At 33.2% G+C, this 24,537-nt stretch overlaps 6 protein-coding genes across 6 annotated transcripts; 5 read left to right on the top strand and 1 right to left on the bottom strand.

Annotated features, from left to right (window-relative positions):
* Positions 1-2,894: 2,894 nt before the first annotated feature.
* On the top strand, positions 2,895-4,591 carry LOC148569589 (small ribosomal subunit protein eS19z). The gene is made up of 4 exons (XM_088483852.1): positions 2,895-3,072; positions 3,718-3,808; positions 3,945-4,128; positions 4,245-4,591. Exons 1-4 carry the CDS (start codon positions 2,989-2,991, stop codon positions 4,315-4,317), a joined length of 432 nt encoding a protein of 143 aa, XP_088339978.1. The 5' UTR covers positions 2,895-2,988; the 3' UTR covers positions 4,318-4,591.
* A 1,237-nt stretch (positions 4,592-5,828) lies between these two features.
* LOC148569588 (sphingosine-1-phosphate lyase-like) lies at positions 5,829-11,741 on the bottom strand. The gene is made up of 15 exons (XM_088483847.1): positions 11,382-11,741; positions 11,164-11,209; positions 9,985-10,136; positions 9,798-9,857; positions 9,143-9,367; positions 8,923-9,064; positions 8,719-8,769; positions 8,517-8,608; positions 7,915-8,041; positions 7,467-7,482; positions 7,008-7,115; positions 6,847-6,901; positions 6,612-6,758; positions 6,384-6,462; positions 5,829-6,114 (listed from the first exon to the last, which is right to left on the bottom strand). Exons 1-15 carry the CDS (start codon positions 11,594-11,596, stop codon positions 5,992-5,994), a joined length of 1,638 nt encoding a protein of 545 aa, XP_088339973.1. The 5' UTR covers positions 11,597-11,741; the 3' UTR covers positions 5,829-5,991.
* A 457-nt stretch (positions 11,742-12,198) lies between these two features.
* On the top strand, positions 12,199-17,886 carry LOC148569587 (uncharacterized). Its single transcript, XM_088483850.1, has 14 exons — positions 12,199-12,603; positions 12,841-12,914; positions 13,155-13,232; positions 13,923-13,998; positions 14,087-14,151; positions 14,863-14,964; positions 15,440-15,529; positions 15,603-15,677; positions 15,759-15,791; positions 15,901-15,954; positions 16,145-16,207; positions 16,392-16,454; positions 16,860-16,928; positions 17,329-17,886. The coding sequence occupies exons 1-14, from the start codon at positions 12,561-12,563 to the stop codon at positions 17,524-17,526; spliced, it is 1,083 nt and encodes a 360-aa protein (XP_088339976.1). The 5' UTR covers positions 12,199-12,560; the 3' UTR covers positions 17,527-17,886.
* Positions 17,887-18,098: 212 nt separating this feature from the next.
* LOC148569586 (TMV resistance protein N-like) lies at positions 18,099-18,764 on the top strand. Its single transcript, XM_088485127.1, has 2 exons — positions 18,099-18,116; positions 18,372-18,764. Exons 1-2 carry the CDS (start codon positions 18,099-18,101, stop codon positions 18,762-18,764), a joined length of 411 nt encoding a protein of 136 aa, XP_088341253.1.
* A 1,921-nt stretch (positions 18,765-20,685) lies between these two features.
* LOC107635618 (TMV resistance protein N-like) lies at positions 20,686-23,339 on the top strand. Its single transcript, XM_016339137.3, has 2 exons — positions 20,686-21,284; positions 21,891-23,339. The coding sequence occupies exons 1-2, from the start codon at positions 20,821-20,823 to the stop codon at positions 23,092-23,094; spliced, it is 1,668 nt and encodes a 555-aa protein (XP_016194623.2). The 5' UTR covers positions 20,686-20,820; the 3' UTR covers positions 23,095-23,339.
* LOC148569585 (uncharacterized) lies at positions 23,101-24,124 on the top strand. Its single transcript, XM_088483851.1, has one exon. The coding sequence runs from the start codon at positions 23,101-23,103 to the stop codon at positions 24,049-24,051; it is 951 nt and encodes a 316-aa protein (XP_088339977.1). The 3' UTR covers positions 24,052-24,124.
* The last annotated feature ends 413 nt before the right edge of the window (positions 24,125-24,537 follow it).

Genomic DNA, 24,537 nt, shown 5'->3' with positions numbered 1-24,537 from the left:
GGAGTAACAGTGTTTCAAAATAATCAAGCCTAGATGAATAATTCTTTTTATACGTGTCATTAAATTATTTATTTTAATTTTTTTAAGCTAATAAGAGTCAAATTGTACATGCCAATGAGTTATAGTTCAAATGACATAGATTACCTATAATCAATTAAGAGGTTGTGGGTTCGAGTCTTTTATCTTTCCAACAAATTTGCCAAGAGTAATAGCTCAAATGGCATAGTCTCCCCATACTCAATTAAAAGGTTGCAGGTTCGAATCTCCATATCTTTGTTAAAAAAAAAAAAAAAGTCAAATTGTACACTTTTTTCATAGAAGTTTGGATAATATATATCATAAAATTATTTACCTACAAAATTAATTTACTTAATATTATTAAAAAGTATAATTTAAATATTTATAAAAATATTTATATATTATTTATTAAAATAAAAAATTAATTTTAATATACTGGCAGTATAAATAATTTTATACGATTATTTAAATAGATTCATAATAAGTTTAGACATCTTTTTAAATAAAATGAATTTAAAAGTTAGTTATTTTTTATTGTTGTGTTAACACATGAATAATTGTCTACATAAAATTCTGTTATGCTAATCGTATATGGAAATTAAAATCCGTAAATTAATAGTAAAAATTGATTTTAGTATTAATTCATATCATATTCTTATTATTTTCTTTAAAATAATCATATCTAAATATTTTTTATTTGCATATGATCACATAATATAATAATTTAAATAAATTAATTACTTTCATAAAAATATTTTTATATAAAAATGATACCATAACGTATTAAATAATTTAATAAAATATATTTAATAAAATATATTAAGCTATTTAATTATTTACACTAGTAGAAATTCAGCTGCATTTAATTTTATGGCTAATTGATAGTTAAAAATCATTAAATAACAATTTAGTTAAATCTATCAAATTATTTAATAATTTTTAGGTTAAATTACACAGTTAGTCCCTACACTTTCAGTGAAATTACAAATTGGTCCCTATACTTTAAAAGTTTGTAATTGGATCTCTAAAGAGAATTAAAATTTGTAATTTAGTCCCTGCCGGTCAAAAAGTGTTGATTTAACAGAATATTCTCAGAATATGCTGAAAATATTCTGTTAAAATAAAGAATATACTAAGAATATTCTGTTAAATCAAACACTTTTTGAACGACGGGGACTAAATTACAAATTTTAATTATCTTTAGGAACCCAATTACAAACTTTTAAAGTATAGGGACCAATTTACAATTTCACTGAAAGTATAGAGACCAACTGTGTAATTTAACCTAATTTTTAATTATCAACTTCAAATAAAATTCACTGAATCTGACGTGAGTTTCTATTCGGCGAACTTGCTTAAATGTAAAAAAAAAAATCGTATTTAAAGAATTAAAGTTTAAAAATGATGTTTGAGAAAATAATAATTTTTTTTATTTTATTATAGAAAAAAAAAAATCCTTGATTCATTTCACACGAAGATGCGATCCTTAAAGGAACCACCTTTGAACAAATCCTATGGGAAAGATGCAAATGGTAGATGTGATTGCGAAGCACTACCCTATATATAGGAGAACAGTGTCCACGTTGGCACATTCATCTGTCAAAGATTTTGTTGGCAGCAAAAGTTGACATTTCTCTGTCTATTGTCTAACACACGCTTGGAACAATCGGAGATATATATATGCCTTTATGTGTGTTTGTGATAACTACATTTGCATAAACCAACCTTCAAATTTGTCAAACATGTTACATTCAATGAATCAGATTCAACTACCAATACTTGTGTCAAAAACAATAGTAGAGTTTAAATCTAATTAAGACTTTATGCATACCATCATCAAGTCATGTTATTGTTAGATTAATTATAGTAATTTAATAGATAGATAGAAAAAGGTAGTTTAACAATTAGAGATAAATGATGAATACTTAGAAGATATTTTTGTTGTAGCCTAATGTGGCTTGGCTTCTATGAAAATTTTTGTTCTTTCTTTAGGAATGTTGGGGGTCAAATTTTTTTTGCTTTTATGTGTAATAATTATTTATCTCCTTTTTCGTAATTATAGGTTTTGAACAAAATATTATGACATTATAGCATGAAAATTTCATTACTTTTATTTCTAATTATATGGAATCTAATTAAACCCTTAAATTCTAATTATACTAAAAGAGATATGTAATATTTTTTCTTTGAAAAATATATATGTCATTGTCATCTATTTAAACTCTCTTTTTTATTTTAGAAAGATCAAATTAATTTCATATTTAATTTTCTCACCAATAAATTATTGTAAAATAATATTATTGAGACTAAAGTGAAGACTCACATATAGTTGTCTATACGTGAAGTTGATAGTTGAGAATTGTTAGACAGTAATTTAGTCAAACTTCTCAAATCATCTAACGATTTTTAAATATTAACTTCACTACGAAGACAATCAGCATGTGAGTTTCTACATGAGACTAATATCATAAACTAAATTAATAATATAAAAAATCTTGGTGAAAATTTAAGGTGCGTTTGATTTACGTTTTTATTTTCTATTTTCATGTTTAGTGTTTTCTGTTTTTAGATTTTGTGAAGAAAAGAATAAAACAGGAGGTGAAAATAAAAAATAGAATTTTATTATTTTTATTATTTATTTATTTTTTTCACAAAATCCAGCAAACAGAAATAGAAAGTTTTTTTCATAAAATCCAGAAAATAAAAATGCGAATCAAATGCATCTTATTTTAGTCGCAAAAAAAAATTCATCTTATTTTTTGTAGGAAATTTTTTTTTTATGGGTAGTGCCACCAACTCTTTCAAACAGAAGAGAGAGGCCCAATAGAATCGGGTCGGGCAAAAATATAAAAATGAAAACCCGGAACGAAGCAAAAACCCTAATTTCATATCTGAGGCGCAGATTCTCCATCCTCTCTTGCGAGAAATTCGGAGCTGAGGTTAGCATTGTCTGTGCTTCGAACTTCAGCCATGGCAACTTCAAGGACCGTCAAGGATGTTTCGCCTCATGAATTCGTCAAGGCTTATGCCTCCCACCTCAAGCGTTCTGGAAAGGTTCGATTTTTCCACCTTAATCATCACTATTCTCTATCTGGATTTCTCTGATTTCACAAGTTCCTTCATTTCAATGCTCAAGTTCATTTGGGGCTTCGTAGTTCGTCTTGCTTTAGGTTATGTTATATGTCTCTATTGTTTGGGTTATTTTGATGATGTGAGGTTGGAGTGTTCTTAGGTTTTGTTTTCATTTTTGTTCAAAATATATGGTAATGAATAGTCTTAATGTGGATAAGTAGAAATTAAGCAAGCTCTTGCTTTGGATTTAGTTGAAGTTCAACGAGGTCATCTATGTGGAAGAAAATTTGGATGAAGTAGAGAGTGACAACTTGTTGGTCTTTAATGGCTTTGGTCTCACACTCTAGAGCACATAATGATAGCTGCTAATGCTTCTGTTTCTGTTTCAGTATTTGGTCAAAGTATTTCAGTTATAATGCTGCCAAGAGATAGCAATGAACTCTCTCTGTATTTAATTGAATGAAATGTTGTCCAGTACTTCCATTCCTTTTTATTTGTTACTGAAAATTTGGTGCTTCTTTGAGTCAATGTAGAAATTTGTATGTAGAATGTAATAAAATTTCAGTGATGGATTAGGGGAATGAAGTTTGTACATGCTAATTTATTGACTCTTTAATTGCTAAACAGATGGAGTTGCCTGAGTGGACAGACATTGTGAAAACTGCAAAGTTTAAGGAATTGGCTCCTTATGATCCTGACTGGTATTATATTAGAGCTGGTGAGTTTATTCTTTTAACTATTAGGGTGGAACTTTGTTGTACATTAACATGGTTGCATACTCTCTATATGATTCATTCTGTTGGTAAATGTTAAGGTTTGCTGTTAAGACTGATGGGATTCTGTAATTGTTGTAGCCTCCATGGCAAGGAAGGTTTATCTGAGAGGTGGCCTTGGTGTTGGTGCTTTTAGGAGGATCTATGGTGGAAGCAAGAGAAATGGAAGCCGTCCCCCGCATTTTTGCAAGAGCAGTGGCGGTATAGCCAGGCACATTCTGCAACAGTTGCAAAAAGTGAACATTATTGAGCTCGATACAAAGGGGTAAGGCTTTAATGAAAGTTATGAACCCCGTAAATCCCAAAACATTAAACAAAAAAGTTCCATTACCTAATATAATATCTATGGCATAAACTTGATGTTGTTTCTATGGGTTGTAGGGGAAGAAGATTGACTTCTAATGGTCGTAGGGATCTCGATCAAGTTGCCGGCCGCATTGTGATTGCTCCTTGATTGGTTTTTACTGAGAACTAAAGCTGCATTTGCATGTGCTCATAGGAATCAAATTTGGTTATTATTAGTAGATGGCATTAAGGAAAATATTAAGTTGAACAGCTTTATTTGCTGAGCGTTTTGCAATTTGTATCTTTTATTTCAAAGTTTATCCTTTTACATTAGTTTGGAGTTTTTGTTTAGTAAGATTTTGATTTGAATTATCAATACATTATCATTTTCAACGTTTTTAATGGTATGGAATAGTTGGGAACGTTAGTGATGCTTCCCCTCATATTGAGAGCCTATTTTTCACCAGAGAAACAATCTATTTGCTCTTTCGAAAGAAGCATGCAGCATGAAAATCCGAGAGCCTCAGACAAACAATTCACTTTATCTTCACATTCTAGCGTCTTCATTCTATTTCAAGACCAGATATTTAGATGTATGGTAATAATAATAAAATTTGTGACGTTATAAAATTTTAGTTCAAATAAATTATTTTTGATTATTTTGGACTTAGCAATTAAATAATGTATTTTCCTTTGTTTTGAAATGATATTCTATTACATGTACATTTTGCTGGTTTAGCAAAGAGAGGTAAATAAACGGCAACCTCATGACATTGAGAATCTAAAGGACAACCCGATTTTCTCTTCACCAAAGTTCTTCAATTCAATGTATAATGAAATCGTTATCATCCAGAGGAATTCATGTAAAGTTAGGCACAATTTAGTCTAAGGGACCATGGGTTTAGTGTCTATTGTCTAATATCTTTTGTGTGTCTAGTAATGGTTATGAAAAATTGTGTCTTAAGGAACCATGAGTTTAGGATCTAGTATACTAGAGTTCAATTTGATGTATTAGTAGATCACCATCATCTAGACAAATTCAAGTAATGTTAGGCACAAATTTGGTTTCAAGGGACTATAAATCTCTCTCTAGTCTCTACTAGAATTGATAATAAATTAAAATACACTAAGCAAAAACGAAAACAAACAATAAAAGATCATAATTTTGACTCTTGATATGAACTAACGATTTCTGTAATTTTCGTATTTTTTTTATAATTACATAATTTAGTGTAAAAAATTATGATATTAATGCAAAATTAGCTAGATAAATGTTATTCTCCATCATGCGATAACTGCTATCCTTTATATTGTTACAAAATATATTTAACATGACAAATTTACAGAAAACTTGAAATTTTAAATGTTATTAGATTCATTATATTATTACTTTAGTCTCTCTTTCTGTATATTATCTTTTTCAAGTATATATAATAAAAATATGAGAAAGATTTGGTTAGCAATCTTTTTTTTTTTCTCTTTAAAATATTATTCATTATGTATAATCTATAAAATATATTGTTATTTGTAAGACTTAAACTTAAAATCCTTTACATAGAATATAAGAGTTTTACTATCTTGATTAACCTCACATTATTATTATAACACGTTTAAATTATAAAAAAAAGGATTAACAAGTACTTTAGAGCACCTATTAATACACACTAAGTAGATAATAGATGGAACCCAAAACAATAAACAGACATTGGCTTTATTGTTTACCATCCGAGTCCCCAAAGCATGAAAGAATGCAGAGTATAATCGAATATCATTTGAGAAGTATCAATTACAGTACATGTCAGAAAAATCTGGTAAAGGATGTCTTAGTATTTGATGAGAGCCACTAGCAGGTACCGTCCATATAATCCACCAGCAAGTCCTGGACCATGCCTCTATCTGGCATCTTCCCTGCGGCACCATATATCGGTGCTAGGCCTCCACTTATAGGACCAGGATTTTCCTTCACCTTAAATTGGACAAAGAAACATTGAATGGTTGGCGAAACAGAAAATACAAAGTAAATACAGACAATTGCTCTGAATTAAGCTAATTGTCACATCAACTGTCTCAACTACAACCACCCTGCTAGTGACCCGGAAAAACACTATCGCAAATTGCATGCATGACGTAATTTGCGATCCAATCATAGTAACTATGATACCATGCATGGCAGAATTAGTGATCCAATATTCCAATCAGAATAACTATGATACCAAATCAAGTAAAAAAACTTACAGTTTCAACGGATTCCTTCAAATCAGTGAGGAAGTCTTCAACAACTGGCACATGCTGCAGTGTCACGCAGATATGGATGCTGACGGAAAACCAGAATGCAAAAGAGTAAATATCTTCAGTTCCTTAAAAAGATGAGCCATAATAATCTATCAAGTTGTATAATCATGAAATGTGTAGAAATAATTCTAATACTAGCTCAGTGAGCTAGCTCCCCCATCCCAGTCCAACCTGTTGGGTCTCTGCAAAGCATTCAAATGCCACCCTTTGGATGTCATCAAATCATTGACTTCAAATATGTCCAGGACATTAGATCCAAAAGCCACAATGGTCATGTCGGGTCTTCCAACAACATACAACTCAGAAATTTCTTCTATGCTGCACATGGCAAAACAATTACTTTGAAAATTTTTTGTAAGGTGAAGGCAAAACGCCATAGATGGATCAAGGAACATAGTATATGTACCCTTTCTGTATTCTTTTTGTTGCTTCCATAATTGTTTTCGTGTTTTCCAAGTAACCTGTAGAACAAAATGACCATTGATTTGCCATATACCATGAATTAAGAACTAGAACAGGCAGAAAAGGAAAGCAAATCATTGGAAGGCCACTGAGATAGGCAGTTACCTTCTTTCCCTAGAGATATCATTGCTGCCCATGCCCCTGCAATTAGACCCCCAGGCCTGCTTCCAGCTATGGTTGGAGACACATACAACCCACCACTCCACTCGGTAACTGTGAAAATGTAGAATTTGGAAATTAATTTTTAAAACCAAAAGAACTAATCCTAATAACGAACAAAGCAATGCAAACAGATGCATCACTCTCCATTGTCTAAAACTTAGGCTAGCTCTTATTTTATCTCAGCACCTATATTGTTTCCTCTTCTTTTCAGGTTGCTCGTTCTGGGAAGTTTTCAATTACTTGAATATAGAGCACTAGTAAGCTTCCCATATTATAATATTGTTTAAGCAGGATCATACATTTACTAGCACACACACGTGGGTATTTCTATGCACAGTGTACACTCTACAGTATAAATAATTTCAAGACACAATATTTGTCAGAAAGAAATGGTAGACTTACCCGCAACAAATTGATGCTGCAGAACCCAGATGGCAGAAAGAAAATAAGTACATTAGTAATCAGCTGCAAATGGGTCAACAAACAATATTCCAATAACAGGAAGAGAAATTGCAGAGAACTTAATCCATAAAATAGAAGGAACAAAATAAAGGTGATAAGGGGAATATAAATGGAAGAGAACTGGGTTGTAATAAAAAGAATTTGTCATTTCGTTATAGAACATGGAATCTGACAAGAAAAAAGATTACAATAGGGTCACAAGCTATTCTGCAAAACAAAACAAATCCTGATTCAACAAGATATTCTGTAGGTGCTTCAAAAATGCTGGAAAAAGTTAAGTGCAAACATATTCAGTAACCAATGTTTGGATGCAAGTGTAAACTTTTCAAAAAAGGAATTGCATCACCTGTCACTACCCTAATACTTTATGACCAGGCCAATGACTTACCTTTCTGATTTCATGGTCTCTATACAGGACTATACTTGTTCCTTTGGGAGCTAAACCATATTTATGCACGTCCACTGATATTGAAGATACTCCTTTAACAGAAAAATCAAAAGGTGGTATAGGGTACCTAGGTAGAAAAAAGTTACAAATTACTTAAACTTATATCAACAACCTCAGAGCTATCAATCATTCCAATACAACAGTCCAATTTCTCCCATTTTGCATGGTTTGTGTCATTCCATATGCAGCATGCTTAATATAAAATCAATTGTGAAAACATTATAGATAGACCCTAGTTTGCAAACAAAAAGATGAAAACAATACTCTGCCAGTTACATAATGGCAAGACATGCTGATACAAGAAATTGGGTTTGTGCATTTGTGATATTGTCAAGTAATTCTTGGAAAGCTTCTCAGTATGAGAAAATGGAATTATTGTCAACTAGAGAAGAAAAAACCCCACAGTGGCAGATTTGGATCCAAAGGGCAGGTTTAAAATTTAGAATAGAACCTTAACAGTAACATAGTAAGAACCAAAGGTGATCGTATACTGACAGCAGCGCTGAAAGAATATTTATTGAAATAAGCTATGCTATGCATACCCAAGCTCACGGGCAAAAGGCAATACAAAGCCACCCAGGCAAAGGTCTACATGGAGACAAATACCAAAGCTTGATGCCAACTGACCAAGTTCCTACAAAAGAAAGTTTCACATTATCAACGTTGTGAAATTCACCAATAAAGTTGAAGTTATGTTCACTTTTCAGCAATTAGATCAAAATTAAATAGTAACAAAGAACTTACTTCAATAGGGTCAATTATTCCATGAGGAAACCCTGGAGCGGATCCAACAATCTGTATTATCATATGAATGTCAGTTGCACTTAATAGCAAGAATACAAGTTATCTGAAGTTTGCATACAGTGGAACCTCCAGTCAAGAATGCAAGAACTTTGAATCTTTGTAATGGAATTAGCACCAGAAGCATAGAAGAATAACTTTGCATACCAAGATGGTATTTTTGTTAATATGGCGTCGAATTGCTTTTACATCCGCTTGGAAGTCTTTGTTAACTGGAACACGCCATAGTTTGATATTGAAATACTGTGCAGCCTTGTCATATGCTGAGTGTGCAGACACAGGAATTATCCTACAATTGAAAGGAAAATTAATTTAGGAAGATAAAAAAGATGGAGATTCACCAAAAGTCTAGTAATGAACATGATACATTTCAGGTCTTGTAATTCCTTTCTTAGATTTCATATAATCACGAGATGATTTGACCGCTAATAATATACTTTCAGTCCCTCCTGATGTCATATTGCCACATACTTGTCCTCCAGAACTTTTTTCCTGACTTCCAAGAAGTGCTGCAGTCATTGCAACCACTTCTGCCTCAAAGCGTCCAACACTCTGGAATACATCCAAATGCAAGGGATTGGTATGTGCAAACCTGAAAGATGCATTAGACTCAGAAATATATAGATAATATGGTTTTTAAACACTCAAGTGACAATCTCGCCAGCAAAGGTTCAAGTTTATGTATATAAAATCAAGAAGGCATAACAGTATGATAGTTTCGAATATTTTAAATTTCCAACAATGAGAAAGCTTACAAGTCGTAAATCCCAAGGAAGACTATTAAAGAAGCCAAATCAGAGCCTGATAATAAAAATCAATAGTCGGAGACTGAAAAGAAAATGAACTCAGGTTCTCTGAACAAGGTATGCTGAAATTTTAAATATATTCAAAACCACTGAAATATGCCTAAATCCATCTACAGGTAACTTAAGAAGCTTGAATATCATATTTGGCAATCAATATATATCAAAATCATTGACATGAACAAAAAAGTACTGCTGAAAGACTTCCATGTTACTAACATTGAGCATGCTTCATTTATCAGAGAAAAATGTCCATCAATTTCACTTCCACCAATGTAGCTGCAAGAAACAAATAAATGGAAAAGAATCTATATGTAAGTACAATCATATGGACCAATAACAAAATGGATACCAAGCAAAAATAATCAGACATTAACATCTAACGTTACCAAAATTACTAACATACACTGTACCAGAGCATTTGCCTTGCCAAGCCACATCTTTTCTTTTCTCCTCTTTCATTTTCTCAAGTACTAAAGTGCCTAGTCCTGTGCTTGGCAACTCTGTTCTCCAACCTTCTCTTTTAGATTTACCATCAGACTGCATTTTATCCACAACCTGCACCCAAAATGACCAGATAAACAACAAAATAAATCACAATCCATGTTTCATGACTCAAAGAAAGCAGCAAAATGTACACCACATTGTTGACAAATAAAGAAAGAGCAACATGTGTAACCCCAATTGCTAAAATGGCATTCCCAATCTTATTTGATACTCAGGTTAACAAATTACTCAGTAATCATCTTGTGCTTATGGAAGAGATTGAATCTTTCCGTGTCTGGATTTGACAAATATCCTCAGTCGACTAACCTAGCTGATCTCTCAACCAACTGGCAGTCAGGAATTCATGAATAAATTTTTATTGCAATTTTTTACTCTATATTTTGTTCATAAATTTCTTCCACCCCTGTTTTTCCTCTCACCCAAAAAACTGAAAGCAAAAAATTTAGTGGGGACCTATATCTGTAAAACCCATCCCTGATTTTTTTACTTATTCCTTCTTTTTAAAAAAAAAAAAAAAAACGCACAAGTTTCAACTTTCAAGTACATACGATGGAAAACTAGCGACATGCACTGACTCGCTCATTCATCCGTCACTGTCAATAATTAAAAACCGCAAAGAAAAAAAAACAAAAAAAACTGCATAACATCAAGTCTCGATGTTACCTACCGTTATTCATTTTTAATATACAAAAATAGATAACACAACAATCTGATGGGGACTCGTAACCAAAACGGCATAGACATACTCCCGCAAGGAAGAAACTCCCCATCTCAGAACATTTGCAACTTCAAAACCACTGAATTGGTGAACTAACCCAATCACTAATATTAAGGATTCAACTCAGTACACTCTAATTCTCTAATCATAACAAACAAACAAAAATGGCCAAAAATCACAGCTCAAATGCCAAATCACAACCAAAAGAAATGAATGGCTCAACGTGAACTAGACACTAATCCAGGAAACAAACACGTAACTTGCATAATTGATTGCCACACCAATCACAATGAAAAAAGAAAAAATCAGAGTTCAATTCAAGTTTAAATGTCAATCCAGCAAAATTACACTAGACCTGACCTTCTGCTTTTCTCTATCAATGTAACTCTTCACTCCAGGGATCAATCTGCCAATCCAAAACACAGATCACAGATCAGAAGAAGTCAAATTTTTGCAAATTATTATTACTATATTAATCAATATTGAGCTGATTTCTTTTATTTATTTATTTTTTCTCAGCTGATTAAATAATAAAAAATATACATAGAACTAAAATGTAGCTACAGTTTTTGGTTTACTTGACAGAGCTCATAAGAAACCCTAGGAGCGAAGCTTTGAGGCCTCTTTCATGGATGAGATTGAAAAATGAGCGAAGCAAGTGTGCGAGGATGAGAGAGAAGAGAGGAGCGAGAAGCAGAAGAAGAGGTTCGTATTGTGAGAGGAACGAGTTCGCTGAAGCTCTGAAGCTATTGAAATGAAAGCTCAGAGAAGATAACGAAGAAGAATAATCCATTGGAGTTTTTTCTTGTTTTCTTTTGTGAATTTTGTGTGTAAGAGACGAAGGAATATAAGTCTTCAGTCTTTTGATCCGTAATTTGTATTTTCGGGTAATGATGAAGACGGAAAGAAAAAATGGATTGGTTGGTATTTTTCTTTGTCTCTTTGCGTTGCGTGGCGTGGAAGAAAGTGATTAAAAATGCATTAAGCTTTGCGGTAGCGTGGACCGTGGAGTCTCTTGTTCGATGTAATTGGGCTTTTGATTTGGGCCTTCCTATCCAATAATTCGAAGCAAGTTGTGGGCTTTGATTTCATTGGACCCCCTTCCCCACCCTCGAAAAACGGAGTAATTCGTTCAAGGTTTTAAATTTTAGGTTATGGTTATGTTTAAAATTATTTAAATTTCATGGAAGGATAATGTATGATTTTAAAAAAATAAAAAATTGAATTTGAATTGAATTAAACCAAATTTTAGAAGAGATAAGTATAATTTATCTATCAAGAAAACAATGATAAAGACTCAAAACAAATATTTATCTAACCTAAAATAAAAAATCGCGATATTTTTCAACACAAGATAAAAGTTGCTTATAAACGAATAAACTATTAATTCTTTTTAATCGAAAGGGGAATATACTTATTTATTTATTTATTATTAATTTATTATTCTCAGCTTAAGTGAGAAAACTAGGGTGGAATGAAGAATAAGGAGTAGCAACCAAACCAGAGAGAGAGAGAGACTCAAGGGTTCGTCCTTCGTTCTCGTTTTTCAAATCAAAGCAAAACTCACGAATTCCCAATTTTGTAACTACTCTGCTACCCGCGAAGAAGAAGAAGAACCCTCGTTTTCTCGTTCCGTCACTAACAAATCACAATCGCACAAATCTCCGAACCCTCAAAACGCCTGCGTTTCACGCTAAATGCTTCGCCACACACTCATCCTCCGATAGTTGCTGCTTTGCTGAGTATCACTCTCTTCCATGGCTCTTCCACTCGGCAAGCTCACGATCCTCCTTGGTGCAGGTTCACACTCGTCTCCTCTGATTCCTTCTTCTGTTTTATTAATTTTTAATATTAAGTGTTTAGCTTCGATTTTGTTTTTTTCTCACCGTGTTTTTCGCATCTATGTTTAATGTTTATCGTAATTTAGCTGCGTTTATGGTGATGATATCTGAAACCGGAGTTGGTTTGATTGGTAGGGTTGTGTTACTGTGAAATTACCTTTCTGACCTCGGGGAAATCCGCTTGTGTGTATTGTAGGTCTTGTTGGTTCGGTCCTCGCAAAGGAGGGGGGTCTTCCTGATATCTCTAGTGTTGTCTCCGGTGCTTACAAGGTTAGTTTTACGGTTGTGATGCCGGTTTCACATTTTGTTTTGGTGCATTTAAGCATTTGATGAATGATGTAATTATGCGTATGATTTTGCTCGTTGTAGAAAATTGATAGATGAATAAGATTGTGGTGTATATTTATCTTATTTTTACTTTTATTTATCTTATGTTTTTCAACAATGTGGCCCAGAAATTGTTCATGTTTTGTGTATATGATGCAGTTTCATGTTTATTTTGCACTCCAGGTTTTTTGGAAGCTAGGTAAAAGTGATGAGTCTGCTCCAGCTGGTAAAAAGCCACATAATGATGCTTTGATTGCTCAGGTTATCTTTCTGTTGTCTTTTCAATTTTCAATGATTTGATAATATTGATCGTGAACAGCATTTGGTATCATTAACTATAGTCTACAAGGTTACTACATTTAATGAATCTTATACTAAATGGAAATATGTATTTGTTCTAGTTATGACCATGAGAGAAACACACTGGCAAACTTGTCTATTCAATATGGTCTGAGCTTTGCATGTTGTGCTTGTTAATTGTTGGAATGTTTGTATCCTGTGGGACTGTTTGCCACTATTATGATCTTAACCTTTTGTTGTATGTTTCATTAGCAATAAGATTTATCTTATAAGATGTTATTCTAGCATTTTTACATAAAGGGGAGGACGGGATGTAATCTTGTTTCATTTATAACTTAAAACATCAAAATCCTTATGCCCAATATGTACTATCTGGTAAAGGGCGGATGGGTGTGATAGGCACTACTTAAGAAGCTATTTATAGTCTCTAGCTATTGGCTGAATGTTTTTCTCTCACATTCACAGAATTGAATAAAAACATCACCATGTTTCACAGTTTATATACAAGCTACAAAGAGTTAAAGTATAGTTAAAAAAGATTGATATTTTCCCCTGTTGACGATTTGAATGGCTAAAAGAAATGGTGATTTTGTAATTATATATTCAATATCAGGGTAATTGACAATGTTCATTAATCCTTTACATAAACAGGTTAACAGCCTTCGGCAGGAACTACAACTCCTTGCTAGAGATAGATCAATCACAATTGTAAATGCAAGTGGAACAGGTTCTAGTTATCTACTTCCTCTTACACATTTTGGGGTCCTTTTGTTATTTTACAATTTACATTATTTTCTAACTTTTGCAATACACAGGTGGGAAGAAATATGTCACAGTGGTAGTTATTGTTGTGGCAGGATATGGCTATATTTGGTGGAAGGTAATGTGTTTTTTCTTGTGATTTATTTATTTATTTAATTTTTATAAAACACAAGAAATTACATCAACCTAAAACTGGGAGAGGAAACACATACTAGAAAACAACTCTAGAGTTAAAAACTAAGAAAATGAAATTGTGGGATGTGGAGGATTTGTCTTTCTAGACGTACACATTCCTTGAAAGCCAAATCCTCCATTTCTGTGAATTGTTGATTCTATTGTTTTGTTTGAGTAGTTTTTACTGTGATTTTTGGTTGAGTCATGCTGATGCTTGCTATCAATATTTTCCATGTCATTTTGAGCATAATAATTTGCATTATTTCCAATTAAATGATGTTTAGTTGTCTGGGCTGTACAAGTGATAGATCTTGAAACTTTAGTCTATGGGAGTAAAATCCATACACCACAAATTTTTTATACCTAAAGGGGGAGCTGAAGAAATTTAATGGATAGTAGTACTGTTTCTAACTACTTGTGTCGCTACATGTAAGCCTGTCCCTGTCTGTTATATACTATTCTAGAAACGGATGATCATTGACCTTATTATAGTTTTTCAAAATATTGCTTAACTTTTTTATGGTTTAAATGTCAAACACTGTACTCTAAAGATAAAAGAAACAGAAGTTAATCTTCGTCTCTTCATTCCTATCTCCACATATGTTCTCCTAGTTGATGTTCGGTATGGTGGCTTGGTTATGTTTGCACTTTGCAGGGATGGAAACTTCCTGATTTGATGTTTGCGACAAGGCGTGGTTTATCTGATGCTTGCACATCTATTGGTAATCAGATGGGGAAGCTATATGAATCAGTTGAGGTACTTTTTATTGTTTGGTCTTCTTATTTTTGTCAAAGCCCGAGCAGTTGCAGTTAGTATTGTATATTTATATATGTATAGTTGCATACATGTCTTTGATGACTATAATAGATTCTTTTATGAGTGTAATTGCTGTTGATCGTTAATGATGTTTACTCATAATCAATTTGATTTTTTCTCATTACAAAATGATATTCTTTCTTGATTACTATCAAGCTATTGTGTATTAATATAATTTTTGTAACTATTTTTCTTATAATTTTAATTGCATAACATGCATTCGTTGTTTTTCTCATAATTACTATGGTTATATCCTGTAATTCAAATAAAATAATTTTTGAAAATAGCACTAATAATGATCACTGCTATACTAGTCGTAGTGATAGTTTTGGCTTTTGTGTTATGCTCAATTTATGTTTTGGCTTTCCATGAAAAGACTTAGGAATGGATGTTTGGTTATATGCAATGGTTTCAGGATGCCAAAAAGAAGTTATCTGCTAGAATCAACCGTCTGGATAAAAGTTTAGATGAATGTGCTTCCCTTACTGAAACTACCAGGGAGGAGGTGAGTAAAGAGTTCGCAATTTTTTCTTTTCTGTTTTTTCCTTGCTGTTTAATAATGTTTTCTTCTATTGTAGATCTCGGTAATTCAACAGGAAGCAGATACAATAAGCGGAGATTTCAAGTCTGTGCGAGTTGCAGTCCATGTCCTGGTAAATCAATTGCAAGTTAATGTTATTTCCTTTAGTTTTAATGTTGGATTTTGAAACTAACCATAATTTCTTGCTTCTCAGGAATCAAAAATCAAAGAAATAGAAAAGAAGCAGGTATAATCAATTAAATTCAATTCATTGTCTACTGTTTGGATAAAAATTGTTTTTGTTTGTGGGGAGTGATATTATTTAGACTCATGGTTTACTGTTTTTATCTGCCTAGGTGGCCACAACTGAAGGAGTATATAGGTTATGCAATATTTCTACAGAGATTCAGGCAAGAACATGAACTGAACTTCCGTTTGAATAGATTTCTTTTATTTGTCTAGACTTAAAAGCCTAATTCTCAAGTGTGCCTTGTTTTATTATTTTAATTATCTTCTTTCCATTTAATTGTTATATTAATAATAACTATTTTTTTTCCTTTTCTCAAACAAATAACCTCCTTTTTTTTGGTAATTATATAGGCATCTTTAATCAATTCTCCCAAGCCTGCAAGTGAGCTACCACCAGTTTCCCCTTCTTCTAGGGTAACCACTTTCTCTCCACGTTTATTGATGACTGCAATTATGCCCTATTTGAAAGTAGTAGTATCATGCATTTGGAGTTTGACAATAAATCATTAGGAATTTCAGCTCCTAGTTTAACAATATTTAGCCCAATTTTTTCTTTAGAACTTATTCTATTGTTAACTTTGTAATCCTATTTATACAGGCTACGCTGCCGGGTCCTTCAAGGCTATCTCTTGAGCCACCATCTGCTACACCATTGTCAAGGGTAATATATCTACCTTAATTGCGATTGGGAAATCAATTTGAAGCATATTGTTAAGTATCTAAGCAAAGTGGTGAATGAAACTTTAAAAGCAAGAAGTCAGTATCAATTTGATCTATGTCCTTAATTGGAAGTACCAAGGAGTTCTAAATGAATAATAATTTAACTTAATAGTCCAAATTAAGGGTGGGGCTTAGTAGTTAGTGCTATAATTTGTTTATTCATTCCTTTTACTCCTCATTAACATTTAACACTTCATGCCCCCTTTCTTTTTCCCTACCTCATCAAAACATATGGTAAAGGATATATGCACCTTTTAGGGTGGTGCTTTGCTTTTTAGGGAAGTTTTTACTGCAACCTCCCATTGCATGCTTGATTATTTGTTCCGACTATCTCTTTTTTCAACAGAATGGATCTATGCCTCCGGCTTTGTCAATTGATCCTCCTTCTCCATCGAATTCTGCTGGATCTTACCAGGTTTGCACTTTTCTTACTAATCGTGACAAGCCTCCTTTAGAGAAGTTTGGCTGTGTGCCAAAATGATTAATCTCCATTTTTTGTTTGAAATTTTAGAAAATTGTTGGTTGCCTATCTGCTTGTGGTTACGCACGGTTGACAGAGTTGTTTGTGCCTCATTGTTAGCTGAGATAAAATATTTTCATGAACTGTTAATCCATTTGCATTTCTACTGATGTGCTTCATTTGCATTTAAAAAAGGGAGAAAAAAAGAAAAAAAAAAAAAGGGGGGGGGGGGTGATTCTCTTTCTTTTGCTTGAAATTATCATCCTATTTTATTTTTCGATCTGTTTTCTTGAATTTTGCTGCCTGTGTGTTGCTCCTTGGTCTCATATTTAAGCTCCTCTGTCTGTCTTTTCAGGAGGATGCTGAGATTTCAGAGGAGACGAATTACACAAATAATCGCACAAATTCAAACATAATTCCTCCTAAAGATGTTCAAACCCACAGTTCCAGTTCTGGCTTGTTTGGGAAGTTTACCGGCTATGCACCGTCGTTTCTGACCAGAACACGCAGTGCAACAGATTCAGTTGTACAGCAAATCCGCTCGAGTAGTTAACAAAAACAGGCCTGTTTTTGTTTTTTAAGTGACATCAATTATAAGTTGTGCCCAAGCCAGTCTTGAATAGAAATGACTGGGCAGTGAATTTTTGTAGAGCTGCTGTTCCATTCAGCTTCATGAGGATTAAACTTCAAAGACTATTAGTTTGTTCCATATTGAACTGTTAAATCCGAAAAGAGGTTTAAAAAAGAAGAAAGGGAAAAGTCTATTGAATTGTTTTGTTCACTTTAGTTTTGAATAAAGTACAAAATCTATAGAACTTTAGTTTAATTGTCGGGCCATTCTTATGCCCTTGTATATGGTATTCATGGTTCCTTAGCTACTATATTCAATAAGACCTCGATTTTAATTATGAAAGTGTTTGTCTATAGATAGTTAACAGTATGAGTACGATTTACGAATCAACCAAAGATTATCTAAGTCTGAACTAATAGTTTTTTATTCTCGAGAATTACCTTTTTCTATGGAAGCACTTTTTTGGTATGAAAAACTATTGGGGCACCCGAGTTTACTATCTTAACTAGATTAACAGGTGTAGAAATATAGATTACTGTGTTTTAATTCGTTCGATGAAGGGCAGGGGGCAAGTAATTGTTAAAATTAATGCTTAGTGGCACTACTCAAAATACACGCACCTGAACAAAGTTCTATAACATCAATTACATGTTTTAAAATACACATATAAAATAACGTAAATTGTAATTAAAAATTTAAAATATTTACAATTTAGACAGAGTCTACATTTGTAATGACTCTACTTCACCTAATCTACATTTCTATGTCCATTTTTCTCATAACTTTTGTAGAGTACTCTTGGTTATTGCAACTAAAAACTTGCAAAGATTGTTACCACGGGAGGTTCATCATCATCAGATAAAGGTGCAGCACTATCATCACATTTCAGGTATGATGTTTTTCTGAGCTTTAGAGGCTACACAAGACTCAAATTCACAGACACACTCTATCATGCTTTGATCAACAAAAGAATCGACACCTTCGAAGGTTCTCTTCTTGAAGCCATTGAAAGATCAATGATGTCAATTCTGATACTTTGTCATAAGTATCCAACTTCGCAATGGTGCCTTGATGAACTGATCAAGATCATGGAGTGTTCGGAAAACGGAAGAAAGCCACCGGTGTTACCAGTCTATTTCAATGTGGCAAAATCAGACGTGCAGTTTCAGCTTAATGAATACGGAAAAGCCATGGCTGCGCATGAAGAAAAAGGCAGATAAAATCACAAGTTGGAAGCATGGAGCTCAGCTTTGTCTGAAGTAGGCAAGATTTATGGTCAACGCTGGGATCACAATAAAATATAAGTATTTATTTTGTCTTAAAATAATATTATTTAGAAACGTAATTATCTTATTTTAACATTTGTTAAAAATTTATTTATGAGTATATACTCATTTTGGTCCTCAAAGAATTTCAAACCAGACATTTTAGTCCCCAACTAAAATTAATTACTCGATTGGTCCCTAACAATTAATTCCGTCAGTCAATTAGGTCCTTGGCTCCATCAACTCTAACAGAAGACAAAATGGTTCCTGAAAACTCTAACATGGGACAAAATGATCCCTGACAACTCTAACAGGGGGCAAAATGATCCTTGACCCCTTTATTCGAAAACGACATTATTCTTCCCCAATGTTTATCATATATCGCATAACCCTATTTATACTCTCCTTCTTCACCTTCACATTCTTCTTTTCCATCTTTTCTTTCCTCCTTTTTAGCTTCAAGATTAAGCCATGATGTAATTGTCACACGTGTCGCACCTACCTCAACATGTCATGGACCACACACTTCCTAAATCTTTGTGACTGGTACATCCACCTTCTATGCACTTCACTTACCAAAAGCATCCACTTTCATGTCTTTGATAACATCACCTCCAACCCCGACAACGTCCACGACATCCTTAAGACCAAGTTCCACAACTACTCCAAGGGCACGGCTTTCTCCACTCTTCGGCAAGCAATATAGATTGTTGGATATTAGAACATCATGAGAAGATTCTCCTTCGACATCATATGCAAATTCTCATTTGAAATAGACACCGAGTGCTTCTTTCCTTCTTTCCTAGAGTCCAAGTTGGCAGACAGTTTCGACCTCGCATCCAAGCTATTACAACGAGCAATGTCGCCGTTGCCGCTCATATGAAAACTAAAGCGATTACTGAACATTGGTTCGGAGAAGAAGCTGAAGGAAGTGATCGGAGTGGTGGAGAATGTGGTCATGGAGATGTTAGGGCAGAGGAGGAGGGAGATGGCAACAGCGACGACGAGTCTTAACAAATCAGACTTGCTGTCTAGATTCATGGGATCCATCGAAGACGACAACTAGTTGAGGGATATAGGCATTAGTTTTCTGAATATAAATTGATTGAGAATAAGTTGAGAATTTTTTTTCTTGTGAACATTAAATTTATAGAGTGTGCATTGTGTAGTTTGAAGTTATAGTGTTAGACTGTTAGTGTTATGCGAGATATGATGAAAATTGGGAGAGAACAGTGTCGTTTTCGAACAGAGAAAATCAAGGACCATTTTGTCCCCTGTTAGAGTTGTCAGGGACTATTTTGTCCTCCGTTAGAATTAAGGGAGTAAAAGACCTAAGTGACTGACGGAGTTAATTGTTAGGGGACCAATCGAGTAATTAATTTTAGTTGAGGACTAAAATGTCCAATATGAAATTCTTTGAGGACCAAAATGGATATATAGTCTTTATTTATTTAACATATATGTTAAAAAAGTGACTAAAATCTTTGAAAAGATTAATCTGTACTTATATAAATTTTGAAAATCTTAAAAATAATTAAAATATATTAAAGACTAAAGAATTTAATTAAAAATTAGTTGAAAACAAATTTGAACGATTACTCCAAAAAATAATGTAAGAAATTAGCTATTGCCAAACACCTATTACTTTATCACTTATTCCAAGTTTAAAAAAAAAAACATTTAATATAATTATTAGAGGACTCTCCAAGTCAATCCACGAGAGCTAAGCAGCTTCTTCACAGCAAATAAAGAACGCATAAAGAAAGCAATGCTTATAATAAGTCATAACCATTAAATATTGTATGTTTTTAACTTTTTATACATAATGTAAGTGCAAATTCCAATTAAAATATTTAGAATTAGCAACTACAAAGAAACTTGCTCCGCGTTTATTTGGTTGTTACTTCGTTGATCACCTAATCTCCGTTTCTATATACATTGCTCTTTCTTTTGTTGACTCTTGTCATTATTATTCCAACTACGATTAAGCCTAGCATTATCGCAAATTACCATGGCAGCTTCATATTTCAAGTATGATGTTTTTCTGAGCTTCAGAGGCCACACAAGACGCGAATTCACAGACGCACTCTATCATGCTTTGGTCAACAAAAGAATCGAGACTTTCAGAGATAGCGAGAATCTCAGAATAGGTGAGGAACTGGAAGGTGCTCTTCTAGAAGCAATTGAAAGATCAAGGATGTCAATTCTTATACTGTGTGATGAGTATCCAACTTCCAAGTGGTGCCTTGATGAACTCGTCAAGATCATGGAGTGTTCCGGCAACGGAACAAAGCGACCGGTGTTACCGGTCTATTTCCGTGTGGCAAAATCAGATGTGCAGTTTCAGAAAAATAAGTATGAAACAGCCATGGCTGCTCATCAAGCAAAAGGAAGAAACAACCACAAGTTGGAAGCATGGAAGTCAGCGTTGTCTGAAGTAGGCAAGATTTATGGTCAACTTTGTGATCAGAAAACGTGAGTAGTTAATTAGTTATTTACTTTGTACACAAAGCTTTTTAAATGTTTATACATGCTTTTGAGTTCTGATTTTCAATTGTATATGATCATCAATGTTTGATATACTGTAATTACCTAAATTTATACGAATTTCTTTTAAAGTAACATAAAAATATTTATCAATAGACTAAAACTAAATGTTAGATCTTTATTTTTAAGAGTTTAGTTAAAAGTATTTCTTACAGAATTACTTATTTTGATGTTCAAGGTACTAAATTTTGGTTTAACCCAATTTTACTGAGTTTATGAGATCTGAGTTAATAATGAGTTTAGAAGGGAATAAAAAAGAAAACTTCTGTTTTTCAATGCATTAATAATCTATTTAATATATATATATATATATATATATATATATTAAAACATTCTACTTCCATAAGTGCTTATTTAAGTTCTCTGTTAGCGAGACAGCAATTTTTTTAATTATGTTTTGATCTTTGTTAATTCCGTTGTAAAATCATCTCAATTATTTTTCTGTGATACTCTTGCTTAATAGTAGTATATATATTTGTATAAAAGAAGAAAAAATTAAAATAAAAAGAAAATGTGTATGTATGTTTGATGCAGAGCATGGGGTGAGGCTATTGACAACATTGTTGAAGAGGTCACAAAAAGACTTCCTCCTTTGCCTCTGTATATCGACCGTCCACTTGGATGTGATTCTGAACTTGAGGAGGCAAAATCACTTCTAGAGATTGGTTCTCATGCTACCTGTTTCATGCTGGGAATTCATGGAGATGGTGATGAAATAAACAAATTTGTTGCGGAGCTCTATAACAAGATTAGGCCTCACTTTGTAACTGCAAGTTTTCTTTCCAATATCAGTGAGAAAACAAACGAAAGTGGTGGTGGCCTAGAACATCTACAAGAAACTCTTCTTTCTGAGATGGGAGAGGAGGTCAGGACTAAGATTGGAAGCACATTCAAAGGATCCTCTGAAATTAAACAAAGACTAGGCCAAAAAAGAGTTCTTCTGGTTTTGGATGATGTTGATAATATACAACAACTGGATTCACTAGCTAGAAGAATGGATTGGTTTGGTCCTGGTAGTAGGATCATTATAACAACAAGATATGAAGATGTGCTAGATGATCATATTTTGAACAATTGTGTTGAGGTTAAGAAATATTGCATCGCTGAAGGAAGTAGTTCTACTGTGAAGGAAGAAAATGTAGTGGGATTGGAGAAAGATTTTGAAATTGTGATTAATCAACTCAAGGAAGAAGATTCTCCTGGGAATGTTGTTTCCATTGTTGGCATGGGTGGGTTAGGCAAGACCACCCTTGCTCGAAAGATCTACAATAGCGATGAGGTGAAGATGTTATTCCCTTGCCGTGCATGGGCAACTGTTTCCAAGGATTACAGTGGAAAGGAAGTTTTTAAGAGCCTTTTCAAGTGTCTGAAGCCGTCTGCATCTAAATTTGAAGATTCAAGTAGTGAAGAGGAGCTAAAGCAGAAGGTGAAGAAATGTCTGGAAGGAAAAAAGTACTTGGTAGTCCTTGATGATGTTTGGGACAGTAAAGCATGGCGCACTATAAAGAATTGTTTCCCAGAAAACAACAATGGTGGCATGATACTAGTAACTACTCGTAATGATCAGGTGGCTTATGTTTCAGAGTCAAAGAAACCTCATCACAAGCTTTCCTTTATGGATAAAGAAAGAAGTTGGGAACTGTTTCACAAGGAGGTTTTCTGCAGAAGAAATTGTCCTCCTGAGCTAGAATCTATTGGCAGATCAATTGTTGAAACTTGCAAGGGTTTACCAAGATAACGTGTAATGAATCATGTAGGATCCTATGCCAGTATAGTAACATGTAATGAATCATGCACTTGTTCGTTGTTCATTTATCAAGATGTTGAACATGTGTGGCCAGATCATATTCCAGAAGATTGCCAAGTTAATGTGCTATATTTTCCAGAATCGTTCACAAAAATAAATAGAACAGTAACAGATGAGTATTTGAAGGGGTTGGTCAAAAGCCTCAGGTTCTTGAAAACGGGCTTTTCTGAATCAAATGACTTATGTAAATTTCAGAGTTTAGAAACATGTGATATGACCTATGTTATCAATGGCCTAAGTATTGGGGGCTTCAAGAAACTGAGACATCTTCGTAGTGAATTTGGCGTGAGTTTATCAGCAGATGAAGTTGGAGTAAATGATAAAATGCAGAATCTCCAAACCTTAGGTTATGTGTCTGCCGATTCACAACTAGGGAGCTTACTTGACAATGGTTGCTTTCCCAACTTGAGAAAACTGGGTTTAAAAATAGATTCAACAGAAGAAAACTTGAGGAGACTGCACTGCCTAAGCAATCTACGTAAGCTGGTACTTATGTTTGAAGAATGTCGGACTCCATTAGATAGAATTGCATTTCCTTCAAATCTGATCAAGATTACCTTGTCAGGTTTTAAGGATTTGAAATCCAAAGATATGAATACATTGGGACAAATTCCCAACCTTCAAATTTTGAAAGTGAGATATGGAAATTGTGAGGAAGAAACTCTTAATTGTGGTACTGCTGGGAGCTTTCTGCGGCTTCAAGTGTTTATCATGGACGGTGTGAATATCACACGTCTGTCATCAGAAGAAGGTGCGATGCCTCGTCTTCGCCGTGCGGTCTTCTATAACTGCCATGACTTGAAGGAGGTTACTAAACAAATGCGTTCCTTGGGTAGAAACTTGGAGTTTATAGACTATGATGATTATCGGACGGGTGATTACATTTAATGAGTTATTTATAAAAATTAATAAATTAACAAGTATAATTATTTGTGTTATATACGTGATAAGATTAAAATTATAATTTTAAATTGTTTTTTTTAAATTAAGTTGAATTATAATAATTTGATTAATAAAAAAATAACGTTATTTATTGTTTGTTTTTTTTAATTTAGTGTTAATTGGATTAACTCTAAAATAGTTATTAATCGATTTTAATAATTTACTTTTTTTTATAAATCAGACATATATACTGATGAATATGATCATAAATAATATAGTAATAGTTAAATTCACTAATAAATGTATTGGTTATTATCACACTATAAAATAAATTAAATATAAAGGCTATTAGCACTTATAAATCTATAAAATCGTATTGTCTTTGATTCACGTGCAAGGGTTTACTTATCAAATAAACTTAAAATATGAACAAAAAATATTTATAATAATTACATTATTAATCTGAAATATAAAATGAGAAAAAAAGTGATA

The sequence above is a fragment of the Arachis ipaensis genome, chromosome B4, assembly GCF_059453495.1.
Source record: "Arachis ipaensis isolate K30076 ecotype BB chromosome B4, ASM5945349v1, whole genome shotgun sequence".
Taxonomy (NCBI): Eukaryota; Viridiplantae; Streptophyta; class Magnoliopsida; order Fabales; family Fabaceae; genus Arachis; species Arachis ipaensis.
This window is presented reverse-complemented; position numbering and strand designations above follow the sequence as displayed.

Bases quoted from the DNA above. Each gene is read 5' to 3' on its own strand.
- LOC148569585 (XM_088483851.1), top strand. From the start codon at position 23,101: ATGAATCATGTAGGATCCTATGCCAGTATAGTAACATGTAATGAATCA.
- LOC148569588 (XM_088483847.1), bottom strand. From the start codon at position 11,596: ATGGATTATTCTTCTTCGTTATCTTCTCTGAGCTTTCATTTCAATAGC. The intron at 6,463-6,611 runs GTTGGACTGGGA...GTTTTCCGTCAG, and splicing joins GCTTTGCAGAGACCCAACAG to CATCCATATCTGCGTGACAC. The intron at 6,115-6,383 runs GTAAGTTTTTTT...GTCCAATTTAAG, and splicing joins TGAAGGAATCCGTTGAAACT to GTGAAGGAAAATCCTGGTCC.
- LOC148569587 (XM_088483850.1), top strand. From the start codon at position 12,561: ATGGCTCTTCCACTCGGCAAGCTCACGATCCTCCTTGGTGCAG. The intron at 12,915-13,154 runs GTTAGTTTTACG...TTTGCACTCCAG, and splicing joins TTGTCTCCGGTGCTTACAAG to GTTTTTTGGAAGCTAGGTAA. The intron at 16,929-17,328 runs GTTTGCACTTTT...CTGTCTTTTCAG, and splicing joins ATTCTGCTGGATCTTACCAG to GAGGATGCTGAGATTTCAGA.
- LOC107635618 (XM_016339137.3), top strand. From the start codon at position 20,821: ATGGCAGCTTCATATTTCAAGTATGATGTTTTTCTGAGCTTCAGAGGC. The intron at 21,285-21,890 runs GTGAGTAGTTAA...TGTTTGATGCAG, and splicing joins CAACTTTGTGATCAGAAAAC to AGCATGGGGTGAGGCTATTG.
- LOC148569589 (XM_088483852.1), top strand. From the start codon at position 2,989: ATGGCAACTTCAAGGACCGTCAAGGATGTTTCGCCTCATGAATTCGTC. The intron at 3,073-3,717 runs GTTCGATTTTTC...ATTGCTAAACAG, and splicing joins ACCTCAAGCGTTCTGGAAAG to ATGGAGTTGCCTGAGTGGAC. The intron at 3,809-3,944 runs GTGAGTTTATTC...TAATTGTTGTAG, and splicing joins CTGGTATTATATTAGAGCTG to CCTCCATGGCAAGGAAGGTT.